At 50.6% G+C, this 16,664-nt stretch overlaps 1 protein-coding gene across 1 annotated transcript; it reads right to left on the reverse strand.

Moving 5' to 3' along the window:
* Positions 1–1,626: 1,626 nt before the first annotated feature.
* fancd2 (FA complementation group D2) lies at positions 1,627–14,778 on the reverse strand. Its single transcript, XM_086168515.1, has 43 exons — positions 14,516–14,778; positions 13,777–13,905; positions 13,629–13,696; positions 12,228–12,334; positions 12,089–12,149; positions 11,936–11,988; positions 11,779–11,857; positions 11,553–11,677; positions 11,388–11,475; positions 11,217–11,321; positions 9,521–9,606; positions 9,347–9,452; positions 9,225–9,260; positions 8,833–8,979; positions 8,627–8,761; positions 8,430–8,561; positions 8,252–8,356; positions 8,066–8,175; positions 7,929–7,983; positions 7,713–7,832; positions 7,555–7,628; positions 7,319–7,462; positions 7,149–7,249; positions 6,953–7,068; positions 6,766–6,874; positions 5,504–5,602; positions 5,333–5,427; positions 5,107–5,259; positions 4,914–5,030; positions 4,645–4,773; positions 4,455–4,573; positions 4,260–4,370; positions 4,034–4,164; positions 3,791–3,890; positions 3,581–3,703; positions 3,404–3,497; positions 2,990–3,061; positions 2,878–2,916; positions 2,734–2,808; positions 2,589–2,663; positions 2,355–2,501; positions 2,189–2,284; positions 1,627–1,818 (listed from the first exon to the last, which is right to left on the reverse strand). The coding sequence occupies exons 1-43, from the start codon at positions 14,562–14,564 to the stop codon at positions 1,735–1,737; spliced, it is 4,299 nt and encodes a 1,432-aa protein (XP_086024641.1). The 5' UTR covers positions 14,565–14,778; the 3' UTR covers positions 1,627–1,734.
* Between the last annotated feature and the right edge of the window lie 1,886 nt (positions 14,779–16,664).

The following is a 16,664-nucleotide window of genomic DNA, read 5'->3' on the forward strand; positions in this document are numbered from 1 at the left end:
GGAAGAGGGACGATCGGCCGATCGATTGTCGGTTTTTTTAGCGTTTTTACCAATTCAGCGAAAGCACGGAATAGATTTAAAGCATTTTATAACACGTTGTCGATCATATTTAAGATTGTAAAACATATTTTGTGGAAATTCTGCTTACACACACGGGAGCGGTGGTCCCTCTGGTTTCGGTGTGATGGTTGAGCCCAAGGCGGGTCAACACACCGGCGGCAAGTACAGGAGACGATTCAATTGTATTATGATAGTATAATTTTAAAAATATATTTTGGTTTTGATTATTTATAAGAATAGGCAAAAGAAGAAGGGTTATGATTTGATCGCAGTAATAATAATATACGTCACGTATTGGTTTTGCAGCATAACATTTGAATTCAATGGAAGTAAATTATATGGTGAAAGAGAAAAGTATATATAATGATGTACATAAAATTCCTACCACTCAAGGAGCAAATCGTCCAAGAATTTGCAAAAATCAAACAAAGTCAACTTCTGGAGATCCTGCTCCTGTTTTCTGGTCATGGTAATTCAAAGTAGGAGCTCTGTTCCACGAAGCTTACTGTTCGACGTTGACCGCTCCTGGCTAGTAGCAATCGATTCCATGCGTATCGACCTTATGTGAAAAAGCAAACAATCTGCCATCCTACATTTTATTCAGATGGGGGAATTAGTGATTTCATAAAAAAAGTGACCCCGCCACTGATGAATCAGTGTCTCCAAGGAGGAGATCCCGACAGCTTGCGTTAAAATCGTCTGGGTTTCTCTTCAAAATGTCAAGTATAAATAGTCGCTTTTAGAACTTCTCTGTGACCAAACAGTTTGGACGGATCCTGGAGATCTGCCATTTGATCGATTGGCCGCGAGCGAGGGGAATAAATTAGTGACGGAGCGTTGCGGCCTCTGAACGGGAGCGCCGCGCTCCATCACGGGATTTTTTTGAAATATTAGTTCTGCCTCGCCGCTACAGAATGTTGTTTTGCACTGCTGCGACAGCGGACGCTTCTTTTTTCAAACAAGGGAAAAAAAAAACAAACAATGGCGGGAACACACACAGGCATTTAGCTCAATGCTAACACTCCGCAGGCACTACCATCGGGATGGGAAAACCCCATTTAAGCCATTTGATGGTCGGTTACCACGGTGACGTCCGCCTTGGTGGTACCAATGGGTACCTCCTTGGTTCTGGACCCGTCCAAACAGACTTGAAGCTCCGTCTGTCTCTCCCCGGCACTGGCGGAAGAACAAAGAGGCCTCTGTGAAACCGACTCAGGCCTGGTCTGTTCTTCTGATCGGATCCATCCAGCCACAGCGAGGAGCCTCCAGGTTCTCCGGCCTGGGATCTCTCCATGTTCAAAAACAGTGGTGAGAACATTTGCTTTGCCGAAAGAAGGTTCTAAACAGGCGTTCCTCCATGTTCTCCTCCTTGACTTGCGTTTTTACTTCCCATGTTCTCCTGCATGGGTTCTTTTTGGGTTCTCTTCATGTTCTTCATGCATTGAAGCCTTCACGTTGTCCATTGGACGTCTCCACACGTGGCTCTGTGATTGACAGCTGACCTAAACCCAGTCTCTTGCCCCGTGTCAGCTTCTCTATCTTCTCACACAGAAGGCGTTAGAACAACGTAACCATTTATTTCTTCACAACATAAAACCATTTTTTTTTTAAACAAAATGAAAACACTAGAATGAAGGTTATTTGGGGGTCAACAGACTCGACAGTCTTGAAGAGTTAGTCGGAGTCGTCCGTCGTGTCCAACAGGGTCTCCTGGTCTACTCGGGTCTCCTGACCTTCTTCCGAGTCGCTGTCCTTGTCCTTGGAGAGAAACAGCCGGCCGTCAGACGGCGGAGACCACTGCTCACCAGAGGGGGGGCGCTCCTTAGCCGGCACCATGTAGCGTGTTAGCCAAAAGATGCCAACAGCTCAGAGCTAATTCTAAAGCCTCGGCGCTGACGCTAATAGCTTAGAGCTAATTCTAAAGCCTCAGTGTTGATGCTAACCGCTCAGAGGTATTGCAAATGACTCACAGCTGATGCTAACTGCTCAGAGATAATGCTACGAGCTAATACCTGCCCCTTCAGATCCCGTCTGCCCGTGCTAGCCCCGAGGAAGGCGAGATGAAGGCAAGGACACAAAGCAGACCAATGAAAGGCGAGTCTGAGGCGGCAAAGATTGCGGCGGGTACCTCTTCCTCCGACGGTGCCTGAGTGGGGATCCGACATTCCTCCTCGTCCTCATCTTCCTGGCTTTCTTGCGACCTCTGAGAGAGAATCTCCTCCCCCTGCAGCCCACGGTACAAACTCTGAGTACAGTGGTGTACTGAGTGTACTAAGTGTACTGCCTAGACGTACCTTCAGGTTGCGGTTCTTCAGGTTGCCCATCCAGAAGGCCTCCTGGCAGTTGTTGAGCGCCAGCATGGCCTTCACTCTGTACACAAAGAGCTCCAGACTCTTCTTCAGCGCCGGGACATGGTTGGTCAGGCTGGTGTCCTGGTGGATCTGAACAAACAACAGCACCAACACGGGAATGTTCAAGTTTGGCAGGGAAGGGTGCTCCCTTCTGGTACGGAGGGAGAGCTTTGCTACCTTGGAGTGTCCGCACATGTGGTGGAGCTGGCGGGTGCTGAGCTGGAAGGTCTTCAGCAGGCCCTGGATGTCCTCCTTCAGGAGAAAGCACACGAGGAATCCATAATCGGGCTCAGCGTGACCTCAGACCCCCTTCTATCCTCACCTTGTGCTTCTTGAAGCTGTAGTCGAGGAGTGGCATCCCCAGCTTGAGGAAAGACTCCAGGAAGAGGCGGCCATACTGCCAGGGAGAGAGATTCATAAATAATCAATAATTTAATTGATCCTCACATAGAAGGTGTCCACTCACCTTCAAGCAGACGTTCAGGACATGCCTGGAGTCGAACACCTGCGGGGACGGGGGTTGAAGGTTAGCGGCAGCAGAGCGGCGGTGAGCTCAGCAGCAGGTCGGCCGTACGTACCTTGACCAGGTTGACCAGGATGTGGAAGTCCCGAACGGCCAGGTTCCACGTCAGCAGCTTCTGGCTCCAGGCCTGGAAGGACAGACGTCGGGCGCTGTTAGCGGCGCGCTAACAGCTCTGGACACAATTACCGGCGTGCTACCAGCACCGGACACCGTTAGCAGCGCGGTAACAGCTCCAGACATTAGCCAAAGGGAGTAGCTAGGATCGGGCAAATTAATGGCACATATTGTCAACATTGTCAAAATCCCATCCAGGACACACGAGCCAATCCCGGCTGACATTGTAGCAGGAGGCGGGGCTTAACCGGTGACCTCCGCTTATTCACACCTGCGGACCATTTGGTTTTCAATGAGCCTGGAGAACCCAGGCATGTTCTCCGGGTTCCTCCGTTTCCCACCCACGGCGCCGCACCTCAGGACTGTCGCCGGCTTTCCCAGCCGGAATCTTCCGGACCGTCTTCTCCAGCTCTGACATCATGACTTTGTAGAAGACCAGGAACGTGTGTCTGCAGGAGGAGGAAGAGGAGCGTGGTGGAGGTGGGAACCCGTGAGATACCTGAGGGCAGCAGAACCACGGGGTCGGGGCTACCTGCTGAGCGTGGGCCAGGTTTCGGAGCGCTCGTCTTTGGATGCCCCGAGGATCTCGGGAATTCCCTCGCCGGCGATCTCCTCCACCGCCTTCAGGACGTCCTCCACATTCTCCAGGTAGATGCTGCGGGAGGGGGCGAACCCGTCAACCGGGAGGGCTGTCAATCACACGTCATCGCCATGATGAAGACAACGCGACGCCGCGCCTCACCTGAGCAGCGCTTGCAGGGTCTCGTTGAACTTGTTCCCCCGTTCCCTTTCCCCGCTGGGCGCCACCCACTCCTGGCTCAGGAAGTGGCGTGCCAGGGACGCTGGGAAAAGAACAGCGTTCAATTAAAGGCCGATTCAGAAATAGCGTTCCATTATTTTACAAATCAAATCCCCGCTAAGAATTTGCTCTCGGAGACGGAAAGAACGCTCTCATAATGAAAAGGTTCTGAGCGTGGGCACTGACCGATCTGTGGGCGGTAGGCACCGGGATTCCCGCCTCTGCCTGCCACCGTGGACACCAGCTGGCAGAGGCAGAGCGCTGCGCTGAGGCCGGGCACCGCGTTGCGGAAGTTCAGCAGGTACTGGAAGCCGTGCCTACATGAGAAAAAGTAGAACCGGGTGAATGCCGGTCGCCATCTCTGTCCGACTAACCCGGAGAGCCGGTTTCTCGGGAGAACTTCGCCGCTCACCTCACCAGCTCCTCCAGGCCGGACCGATCCCCGCCCGGTTCCAGCCGCTCGGCCAGGACGCCCAGCACCGCCTTCAGCAGGCCCCGCTGGCCCACCTGCCCGAACCCGGACCTGAGGAACGCGTGGAGAGGTGGCAGGTGTGAAGGTGGGGTGGCCCACGCGGCACCCGACGCCGATATCTGCGCGCAGCCTCACCAGCTGAAGATGGTGTTCAGGACCTGCAGGAGCAGCTGGATCGCCGACGACATCAACTGATGCTCCTGGGTGTCCGCGGCCGGCCCGTCCACGACGCCATCGTTGGCTGCGAGCAGCGTCTGTAAAAGAGGACGCCGAGATGAGCGCGAAGCTCCTCTGCTGAACTCCCTCGCCGACCCCATCTTCGTACCTGGAAGTAGTTGTGGCAGTTCTCCAGGTGGGTGCAGAGGGCGGGAAGCAGGCGGACGCAGCTGGAAGCGACATCCTTGGGCGTCCGTTGCTGCAGGTGGGAGAACCCCGCCGTCCTGTCGGCCCTCGCCTGTGGAACACGACCCCGTGAGGCCCGAAAAATTCACGTGATCCCCGAAAGGCCACCACATAATATCTAGACGGGTATCGATGACATTCTACTTTACGCCACTAGAGGGCAGCTGACACCACCTGGTGGAGAGACGGTACCTTCAGGAAAGGGGCCCTCCTGGCCGGAGCGGCGGTGAGACTGAACTCCACCTTGCGAAGCATGTCCTCCAGAAGGAACACCAGCTCGGCAGGACCCAGCAGGACCTCCTCACGCACCTGTGGGGGTTTTGGGATTCCAGCGTGAAGGCAGGCCGGAGATGACAGTGCTTCAAACCGGGGGTGAAGGAGTCACCTTGGTGTGGAGGTCCGAGTCCAGGTAGGAGCGGCACAGAAGGCCACACTGAAGGACATCCAGCACCTCCATGTCCAGCTCCCTGAAGAACTGCCTGTAGGCTCCGAGGCCGACCACAGGCCGCGCTTCCTTCTCTTTCTCCTTCTCCTTCTCCTTTGACACGGACAGGACGTTTATCCGAGCGCCGCCCCGCACTCAAAGCCTGGACTGAGCGGTTGGTGCTCACCTGCTGGGTCTCCTCCGCCTCCGTGGCCTCCTCAGGCTGGGAGCTGTTCTCCGACGGGTTCCTGCCAGGAGCCTTCCTCTTCTTTCCTGCGCCGTCTCGACGAGGAAAAAGGAAAAGAAGTTAAGACGCCACCCGCGCTCCTGCTGCCGGCTTCCTGCTGCAAACACCTACCTCTCTTAGCTTTGCTCGCCGCGGCAGCAGGAGCAGGCGCGTTCACGTCTGCACCATCTGCGTCAAAGTTGGCCAGCGGCGGAACGTATCCAGGTGCTCCTGGGAAGAGACGTGCACGGAGATACAGTGATACCTCCACCGGTTGGTTTCATTCATCTGATGCTCTGTCGCTAACATACCGGCGACACCAGCGGTCGGGAACCTGTGGCTAGCGAGCCAGATATGGCTCTTCCGGTGACGGTATATGGCTCCCAGATAATTATTGAGTTGAAAAGGGAAAAAATCAGTTTGGAACTGATTTTAAAATACTTGTGATATTTTTTAATACTGTGTAATTTTAAAGTAAACAGATATTAGTTTTGAAGATAAACTTCACAGGTCACCCGTCGGTTGGGTCGGGAACCACTGGCTTCCGAGCACGTCCGGGTCGTTGTAAAGGTGAGGAAAGGAGTTTTATCAGATAGCCAGCTAGTTTATCCGCGTCAATCCTCATAACGGCGAAAAGAAAAAAAGTCAATGATTACCCCGCATTCCAGGCTGCGTGGACTGAGGAATTTGCATTTTATCGATGCTAAGATAAAATTGCATGTGTGAAATGGTAAAATATAAACCAGCACTTCAAACAAATCCATGCAGCACCAGAGGTTGCATTATAAGTAAGACATATTTAATTTATTATAAGTTCAAAATACTACATGGCTCTCAATGAAATATATAAAGAAATATTTGGCTTTTATGGCTCTACCAATGTGCTGTAAAATGGAGCTTTGCTACACATTATGGCCACAGTTTAACTCCGTGACTGAGCTCTAACACAATTTGTCCACATGCCAAATTAAATTTCCCAGTTCAAATAAATTGAACATTGTTCCAGAACCATGGATTGGTTACGTGTTGTTAAATCCTTAGCTTACTGGTTATGCTTTTAAAGCTAAAATATGTCGCAAAATGTAACCTATGCTACACTTTATGTCTAAACAGGACGGAGTGAAGCCGCTCCTCTTTTTAAAACCATCAAACCGTCCCAGAACGACTCTTCCAACGCTCATCCATCGACGTTCCCGCCAAATCCCTGTAAATGTCTCCTGCCTTCTCACAGACGATGCTCTCCGTCATCCCACCTCACCGATGAGTCCACAACACACACACCTCGCTGGTGTTTTTTTATGGTTTTCTCTGGGCTTTTTTTAAATGCCACTGCACGGACAGCAGGAAAATCCACCGAATCTCAGAATACTCCACAAACAATCCGCGCCTCTCACCCGCCAAGGCTTTCTCCAACAGCGTCTGTAGATAGGTGATGTTCTGGAGGCGGGTCATCAGCTTCATCTTCATCTCCGGGTCTTCTAGGCGGCAGAAGGCGTTGACGACCTGCGTGGGAGACACGCCGGCGGCGTCAAGCTCTGGTTCCCGGAGAAGCTCTGCTCAAAAGGCATGCGGCGCGGTTACCTCTCGGAACCAGTTAATGGAGTAGAAGAGCAGCGAGCAGAGGAACTCCCTCTCGGTTTTCGAGAGGCTCTCCATTTTCTCCACCAGCTCCATGTCCACGAGGACCAGCGGCGAGCCTGCGCGCCCAGAGGGGGGGTTTAGTTTCGCTGTGGCGCGAAAAAAGGAGGAACCGGGCGACGCTGTGAAGCTAACTCACCCAGCATGCCGTCAATCTCCTCCAGGTTCCCGGCGTGCTGCTTCTCCTCATACAGCCACAGCAGGCGGAACAACGGGGCCAAACAGAGGGGGGACGCTCTCCTGCAGGACCAACACTTTTAGAAAGGGGCTTTGCCGTCAGGCGGGGTTGAAGGGGTGACCCCCCCCCACCTGCCAGCCTTTCCGGTCAGACCCCGCAGCTCCGCCTTGCTCTGGAGGTCCATGGCCATCACCGGCATTAGGCCCACGGCGATGCGATCCTGTCCGTCGTCCTCATCCAGGTTGTACAAGACCTGGGCTGGGAAGGGGAACGGGCTGGGGAGCAGAGTGGGGGTGGGAGGGGTTAGCGGCGTGATGGACGGCGGGCGCCGGTGAAGCTCCGCCCCCCCCCGCCGTGGATCACCCACCCCGTAATCTCCGGGCCCACGTCTACGACGAAGTCCTTCTGGAAGTCGTCCAGGACCTGCTTTCCGATCCTTTCCTGCGGGTGCAAACAGGCCACGTCTCAACCCGGCTTCGTCTGATCCCTGGAGGTGTGTGTGTGAAGTGTGTGTGTTGAACCCACCTGCACCTGCGGGTCCAGGGCGGAGCTCGCCATCAAGTTGGCCAGTTCGTCGTAGTACAGCGCCTCAGCCTCGGGTGAGCCTTTGCTGCTGGACTGCACCAACTCCAGCAGGGCGGTCACCTGCGAAACACACACACACACACACACACACACTTCAGCACTTCACACACACCAGGCTCTATTAGCTAAACACGACACACCCTCCCAGTCCTTCACCTGTCTGAGCGTCTCCGGGGGCAACGAGCCGCTCGCCGCCTCCTTGGATTTTGGCCTTGTTGGGAGGGAGGGGGTAGAGGAGACCTTCAGAGGAAGAAGAAGACGCCGCCATCCATCTAACGTCACGCGTGCGGTACCTGAGCGCGCCCATGCTGCCGACGACCATCACGGCGCCGATGATGCCGATGCGCTTGTACTTTGGGGCGGTGCTGGAGAGCTGCTTCCGGATCACGATGTGCATGTCGTCCTGGGGTGGAGAGACGGGTTCGTTCAAGGGGTTTTGAAAGCGACCGTCGGTTCGGGGGAGGGAGGCGGCGCCGCACCTGGATGTGAGAGCCGTGCTGATGTCCGAACGCCAGGCGGCTGAGCAGCTGGAAGAGCCTGCGGATCTGCTGGGGCGTCAGGTTGTCCATGTAGTCCAGGATTCCCTGCGGAAGACCGGAAGACCACGCTTCACACCACCTGCGGGCACGCCACGGGGTCGTCCACCCACCTTCTCACCTTGACAAAGACAGCGTACAGGGCCATCTGGGCGGGGTTGTCCTCCACCAGGCCGCAGAGCAGCTCCAGCGCCATGTCGGCCTCGCCGCCCACGCCGCTGCACACGTGGGTCACCAGGCAGCCCACCACCTCCTGAGGTGGAGCAGAGTTACTCCACCTGGCTCCACGTGCAAAGAGCGAGCCCTGAGCGGACGTACCTGCTGGCAGTAGGAGTCGAAGGCGGTGAAGGAGTGGCGGTACATGAGTCCTCCGAAGGGAACCACGCAGGGGTCCGGGTGGCGGAGCAGACTCTGGGCCAGAGCCAGGATGGAGGAGAAGAACCCGCGCAGGACCTGCCGGCGCCGCCGCACACAGCCAGGTGAGCACCTCGGCGTCAAGGAGACCCCCCTCCTGTCACACTCACCGGCGCGTTGTCCCTGAAGGTCCTCTGAAGCAGCACCTCCTGGATCTGACCGGCCCTCACCTTGGCCCTCAGCACCCGCTCGGCACCACGCCGGCTCTGGTTAGCGTTGGTGGAGTGGAGGAGGAGCAACACCAGAAGGTCGAGGACCTGGCGGGGGGGGACATTTTCTTGGAGCGTCTCAAGGAGACCCCAGACCCTCCTTTTCTATACAACTCTTTAGGACGTTGAAGTTCTAGGAAGTTCTAGGAGGTTCCCGAACACCAACTCCATGTCCTTTCACGTGCTGGCCAATATGGCTGCCGTTGAATGCCACAGTATAAGCAGGAGCATGGAGTGGTGAAGGACTCGAAACCTTCAGACCTTCGTGGAACCGCACGGGTTGAGGGACCGACCTTGTGATCCTCTGCCTCGTCCACGGCCTCCACCGCCTGCGGGGAGAAGAACACGACGGCGTGAACAACAGGTGCGTGGTGACGTCTCCCGAGTCCGGATCCCAAACCCGCGGCTGCCGCACCTTCAGCCAGGCCTCGGATATGGCCTTCTGGAATCGCACCGCCGACCTGATGCCATCCACCGTCAGCGCCACAAAGTCCTGGCTACAATTGTTTGCCGCCGGCGACCTGATCCAAGAACAACGCAGGGTGACATCTTCAGCCACACGTGTGTGTGTGTGTGTGTGTGTACCTACACTGTGCTTTTGGCTTGGGACGCCTGCAGGCCGGGGGGCAGCACCAATTGTTCCAGGACCAGCTTCTTGCGAAGGCTGCACACCACCTGCAGGAGGAGGGACCGTATTAGGTTTGATGTCTACATGTTCTCCCCGTGTCTGGGGCCCCAAAACACAGAGAAGGTTCTCTGGAGACCCTGAAAATCCAAGACGTAGGAATGGTTGTATGGGTCTACATGTGGCCTGCTGATTGGTCCAAGGTGAGCCCCGTCCAATCACATCTAGGACAGGCTCCGGCCCAAGCGGTGCAGTATTAGCCTGTATAAATCTCAGCTTACGAATTGAGTTTGTTCGCAAACCGAAATTGTTCACAATATCAGTGTAAACACCATTTTCCAGCACAATATGCTGTAGTCTTTGGAAACTTTTTATGGGTTTAATTGAGGAAAAAAAAACAGAAAAGAGTTGAGGGTACAGTATTTTGCGGACCATAAGGCGCATGAAAAACATACGATATATAAAGCAAAACAAAACAGTCACTTTAGTCAAACTTTATTCAACTCATTCATCTTGCTTTGTTGCCTCGGAAACTCTGATCGGTCTTCTATACTCAGCGAAGTTAATCTGCCCTCTTCCTCCACTTCCGTACCATTGATCCATTTATGTTGAATTCTTTCACAGCTGCTCTATTCCAATTTGTCTGATGTTGCAAAGCATCTTCAACCAAGGACCAACTTTAACACAATGTCCCTGTGTCAGGTGGGAACGCTCCGACAATCAATCAAGCAGAGTGATTTCATCCCTTACCAAAGTTGCACTAAAACATTTCATCAGATTTTTCAGTGCAGCATACCAAATAAAATTGGTTTGTGGTCAGTAAGCACAACAAAAATGGATACATTAGGCACACAGACGATTTTAGAGAAAATTTAAGGAATCTAAGTGCGCCTTATAGTGCAAAAAATACGATAAACCTTTATATTTGCACTGTTTCTTTCGTCTCATGTCGGTACTTCCTTCAATGAATCAGCAAAAGTAAAGCCTTCTCACATATGAGACCCTCACTGACGCTAACGCTATCTCCAGCAAGCTATCCATCCAAGCTAACAATAACTTTCCTTCATTAGCAGTCACCCCTTTAGCTACATCAGCCGTCCTTAGTGCATGTGTGTCCTTCAGAATGGTACAGCTGGTTGACTTAGCCGTGTCATAGTGCTTGGCCAGATCTGTAACACCAACGTAACTCTCACGTTTAGCTATTACTTCTTTCTTCAGATTGACTGTAACTCTTAACTTCTTCTCCATCACTAGCACTTCTAGCTTACTTGGGAGCCATACTGAGGGCTAGCTTACTAAAAAAGCGAAAAAAAAAAAAAAAAAAAATGTTATAACAGTTGAACACGATGATGTAAACAGCCCGGAGTAGCACACATGTCTGCCGCTATGCCACAACGTGAAAAGATTGTGAGTTTGTTTGCAGCTCAATTCGAAATTTTATGGAAAACTCGTTCGTAGGCCGATTTTTGTTTATAATTAGGGGCGTTTGTTAGTCGAGCTCCCACTGTACATAATGAGTGAATGAATGAATGAAGTTTGCATCCACTGGGAGGCTGGACGTCCGGCGACCTCCTGAACGTGGACGTCCTGGAGCTGGAGGAACCTCAGGCTGACAAAAACAGGGAGCAGAAATCCATAGAAGACACACAAACAAACAAACCTCAAAGGCGTCCGAGGCTGAGAGCGAGTGCAGGATGAACTTCACCACCACGGGCAGGTCCTCCAGGCGAACGGCGGCCAAGGTGGACATCACGGCGCCGCGGACCTGAGAGAGCGGCAGGTGAGCTCACGCTCCCGTCCCGTTGTGGACGCAAACCATCTAGAAAGGTACCTCTGACAGCAGGGAGCAGCTGAGGTTGAGGCTGGAGAGGGAGTCCAGGATGGGCACCGTCAGCTGGGTGTTCTCCTTGAGCAGGGAGCTGCGGGGAACACAAGGGCAGGCGGTGAGAAGGCCACCGTGGAGCAGAGGGAGCGATGGCGGGGCGGCTGGACGCACTTCAGCTGCTGGGCGATGTCATTATGCTGAGAGTCCTCCAGGATCTCCGGCAGGCCGCCGATGATGTCCCGCTGGACCTCTGCCGGCGCCGCCGACATCACCTCCATCAGCTTGCTGGCCATTTCCTGCCATCAGGAGCGGGAGGACAAAGCTCATGGTTACTCCGTTGGAGAACAGCTGCGGACGTCCAGTTATGGGCTGACAGCCATCAAGGAGAAATCACCACCTTGCTGTCCACAACTCTGTCCAGCCATTTCAGCTGGTTTATGATGATGCGAGGGATGCTAAGACCTGCGTCGCCCGACCTATGGAGGAGGAAGAGGAGTGCGTTTCAGACATGAACTACCTTAGACAACAAAATAGTGTTAAAAGTATCGTCTGACCCGTCCAGCATGTACTCCGGGAGCTTCTCCAGCAGGGTGTTGATGATCAGCGTCTACAAGGGGGACAGCAGAACACATGACTTGAAGTGCAAGTATGCAGCGTATTTCTTCTCCGTGCCCGTTAGCAGTATGATGGAAGAAAAGAAGTCACACCTGGAGCATCTCGATCCCAAGCAGCATCCGGAGCAGGCTCTCCTGGAACGAGCTGACACACCTGTGAGACGGGAAAGGAAATGCTGAATGAAATGCATTTGGTCCATATAACACTTCTCAGGGGAGGCTGGAGAGCTACCTGACGTCTCCATCAGGAAGCCTCGGGACGCACGGGAGGAGACAATTCCTGAAGCTGTCGGGATCCTCGATGTGCGACTCCAGCCCAGCGACAAACTCCTGAACGATCTACAGCACATGTGTGAAACTCAAGGTCATGTCATTCTTTGCGGCCCACAGGAACGTCTTAAAAGGTCTGATTGTCTGAAAATAAATAAGTCAAACGCACGCATTGACCATAAACTACATTTCCCACAATTCACGTCGATCATTTGAAGTGATGCAATCCTACTACTAAATCGCTGTATATCCACATCAATGCGATTTTTAGTAAGTGGAATTGAGAAATACAAATGATCCCTAAATGTTTGGAAAGAGAAAAGTTTATGCAGATGGAAGGCTGTTTCAAGAAAGATGGAAAAGCCAATACATGAATAGATGTTTGTGGTGGAGAAAAGAGAAGGAGAAAAACGGTGTCGGTTGTCAAAGAGCACAATCTACATCGGCATTTTGACACGGAACACGGAGCTGAGTATGCCATAGCTAGCTTTCTGGAAAAACAAGAAATTGTCCAAGAATTAAAAGCCAAACTACAATGGCAGCATGCAAAAACACTGCAGCAGCGAAAGCTAGCTTTATAACAGCGCAACTTTTTTTTTTTTTTTTTTTTTACATCTATGCAAGTGCATATGTAACATTACGGATATAAACGAGTTGTTAAGTCAGAGTTATTTAATGCGGGGAAAACTCGGAATGTCCTTGTGATATCAACAGCTGTGCAACATGCGACATGTTTTATCATTCCTGTGCAACATGTTGTTGTGCTAGCAGCTGTGCTACATGTACTTTATCCATCTCATTGCCCAGTCCATTCTCACGTATGTTGATGATATGTGTACATGAAGGACATAATAATGTACCTAAGAAGGAATTATCAACTAGCTGACACGTGTACATCTTCTTGCTCTCCTCGTCTCTCGATAAAAGCTTGCCTGTAACATAATTCGGTGTACAGTCTGTGAGGAGACGGCACCCTGTCCGGCAGAATAGAAAGACTTGAGCTCTGTTTCTGATTGCAGATGATTGCCGATCACCGCTGATCATCGCTGACTGTTGTTGGCTATTGCTCGTTGTTCATGTTAATTCGATGCATCATTCTTGTAAAAAATATCAGAAGACAAATTGCTGTTTTGAGACTTTTGCCTCTCCATTTAACATTAAGGAGGAGTTAAGTTTATTTTGTATTTGCCTACATGTAGTTGCATTTATGCTGTTATGGTTACATGCGGCCCTTTGAGGGCAACTATTATGCCGATGTAGCATTCGGTGAAAATGAGTTTAACACCTGTGGTCTACGGAGAGCGGCATGTTCACAACACCTAGGTATTATCTACCCGTCATTCAGAAGGGTGTTTGGACTCACGCCGGGGAACCTGGAGCTCTTCCGCAGCTGCTGCTGTATCCTCTTCTGAAACACCACCTGGTCGACGGCTGGGGGAAGGACGGATCGCAGTGAATGCCAGGATTTACTAAAGCACCAGGTGTGTTCCTGAACTCATCAGAGAACCCACCAATCTCATTGGGAAGTCCGCCCCTTTTCAAGGTGACCCCTGCCTCCTGCAGGAACAGGCAGAATACACCCTCAACCTCCGGAGGGGCTTCCTTGGGCTCCTGGCCGTCGATGCGTCTCTTCTTTGCCTCTGTGGAGGACAGAAAGAAAAGAAAAAAAAATCACAGCACAAGCTTTTTAACTTGATGACAGTGCAGACTTAGCATGTGAAAATACAATGAGGAGGGTCCTCATTGAACATTACATTGATCATGTTACCTGAACATGCACCAAAGCCACAGAAATGTTAAATTTTATTTCAATAAATCACTTACTGGTGTCCATATGTCCCGTCTCCTGGTTAGAAAGTCTCTTTTATCGTATTTTCTGACTGGATTCGAGGTCCAAGCCTTCTCTTGACAGATTAGCTAACCTGTGACCTGCTAGCTTCACAAGCTATAGCTTCCACTGACTCATAATAGCTACAAAAATACAAAACACCGTACTTTACAGATGACATAGTCTTTGAATCGGAACTCCGTGGACAGAGACGCAAAGCGCTTGGCGAAATTTATTTTACTTTATTTTTTTGAGTGAAATCCTGAATCATCACAAACAATGTTTATAACTTGATGTCAGTGCAAACAAAGCATGTAAAAACACTATGCGGGGGGAGTCCTAGTTGAACCGTTACATTGCTGTTACCTGAACATGCAGCAAAGCCACAGCAATGTTAAATTATATTTCAATAAATCACTTACTGGTGTCCACATCTCGCTTGTCCAGGCTGGAAAGTCGCTTTTTTCGCATTTTCTGGCTGGATTCGAGGTCCAAGCTTTCTCTTGACAGGTTAGCTAACCTGAGACCTACTAGCTTAAAAAGCTAAAGCTTCCACTGAGTCATAATAGCTAAAGAAATACAAAACACCGTACTTTACAGATGACACGGTTGTTGAATCGGAACTCCGTGGACAGAGACAAAAAGTACTTGGCGGATTTTATTTTGTTGTTGTTTTTTGAGTGAAAATCTGATAATTTCGGGGGTGGGGAAGCCAAGGTGTAACCGGGTTACAAAACAAAAATCCGCGCCGTTCAGAGGCGAACGTCACCAACCCAATAAGGGACCGTCTCGCAGCGACGTGAGCAAATAATAATTGCATGTCGACATTTAAGTCCAATATCACGGAAAAAAATAAGAATAAAAATGCAGTTTCAACTGAAATTAAAATGTAACGTTGTGAGTCTTTTTTTCCGCCGTGCTATTATATTGAACGTGTATTTTAACGCCACAGCGGCCGCGATCACTTTTTGGACGGTCTCGAATGTTCCATCACATGGGAGTGTTTCATACAAATATGATACGCGTTAGACGGGCGGGGATAAGGATTTCCCCCCTTATTACAACGGGGATGGAAAGCTCCGGGATACGCTGTGTATTAAAACACGCACATCCCTCGGAGCTGCACCGATACGCAACAACGTCCAAGAGTGTAAATGTTATCAAGATAGTTCCGTCTCCACCGTTTAGCTTAGAAAAGGTGACTTTTGGGGAGATGAGACATTCTTCTTGTGAACCCCTGCATTAAAAACAGTCAAATAATTGCGATGGCAAGCCCTTTGTAATATATATGTATATTTTCAGCACTTTAAACTCAGTTATACTCATATCACCCTTCATGCCATCCACACCATGTATATAACTGCACACTATGTAAATAACTTGTCCATCTATTGATTTCTTTTTTCATAAAAAACCTGTACATACCCGCACAATGGCAATGAAAAATCTTGATTCTTGATTGATATGCATGTGTGTGTGTGTGTGTGTGTGCAACTCTCCTTTGCTCTGTACTGTTGACCCTAAGTACTTGAAATTGTCCAACTTCTTGATCTCCACTCCCTACAGCCTCACTGTTCCACCCGGGTTCCTCTCATTCACACACATATACACTGTCTTGCTACGACTAAACTTAATTCCTCGCTTTCCAGAGCATACCTCCACCTCTCTAGGTGTTCCTCCACCTGTCCCCTGCTCTCACTACAGATTACAATGTCTTCTGCAAACATTGAGATTCTATCTAACCTCATCTATCAGCCTGTCCATCACCACTGCAAAGAAGGAGCTCAGAGGTGATCCCTGATGGAGTCCCACCTATACCTTGAACTTCTCTGTTACCCCTACAGCACACCTCACCGCTGTCTCACAGCAAGCATACATGTCCTGCCCCAGTCTAACCTACTTCCCCGCCACACCGGACCTCCTCATACAATACCAGATTTCCTCTCGGCACGCTGCCATATGCTTTTTCTAGGTCTACAAAAGCACAGTGTATCTCCCTCTGACCCTCTCTGAACTTATTCATTTGTGTTTTTAATACCAATGTTTGTATGATTAAGACATCTTTCTCCATCTAATACTTCACATTGCCACTTTGCTCATTATTTATTCTTTTATACTGGTAAATACGACTTTTTTTTAAGATTATACCCTATATTTTTACACTTAAGAGTTTCCTTATCTTGTTTTTTTTTTTTTTTGTAATGTATTTTAAGCTTGTCTTGTCCTCATATGTCTTGCAGCTTCTGCGAAACAATTTCCCAAGCATGGGATCATTACAGTGCATCTCATCATCTAACACTACTCGGCTATTAATATCATTGTTGTTGCTGTTGTTGATGACACTAATGGGACGCTTGCTGATCATATTCGATAAACAAGACATCGGTTTAGATAGCATGGGACAATAATTCGGTTGCAACGACTCAAAATGGACATGGCATATTTTATTATACAGTAAGTCTCAGTTCATCATCCGATTGCATAACAGTGAATTAACGATACTTGACCGGAATCCTATTTTAACAGTGGATATCGGAAATATCGCGATAGCACGACGCGTCCAAGTGCGAG

This window comes from Fistularia commersonii, chromosome 21 (assembly GCF_037954325.1).
Source record: "Fistularia commersonii isolate RoL2024-O1a breed Wild chromosome 21, RoL_Fcom_v1.0, whole genome shotgun sequence".
Taxonomy (NCBI): domain Eukaryota; kingdom Metazoa; phylum Chordata; class Actinopteri; order Syngnathiformes; family Fistulariidae; genus Fistularia; species Fistularia commersonii.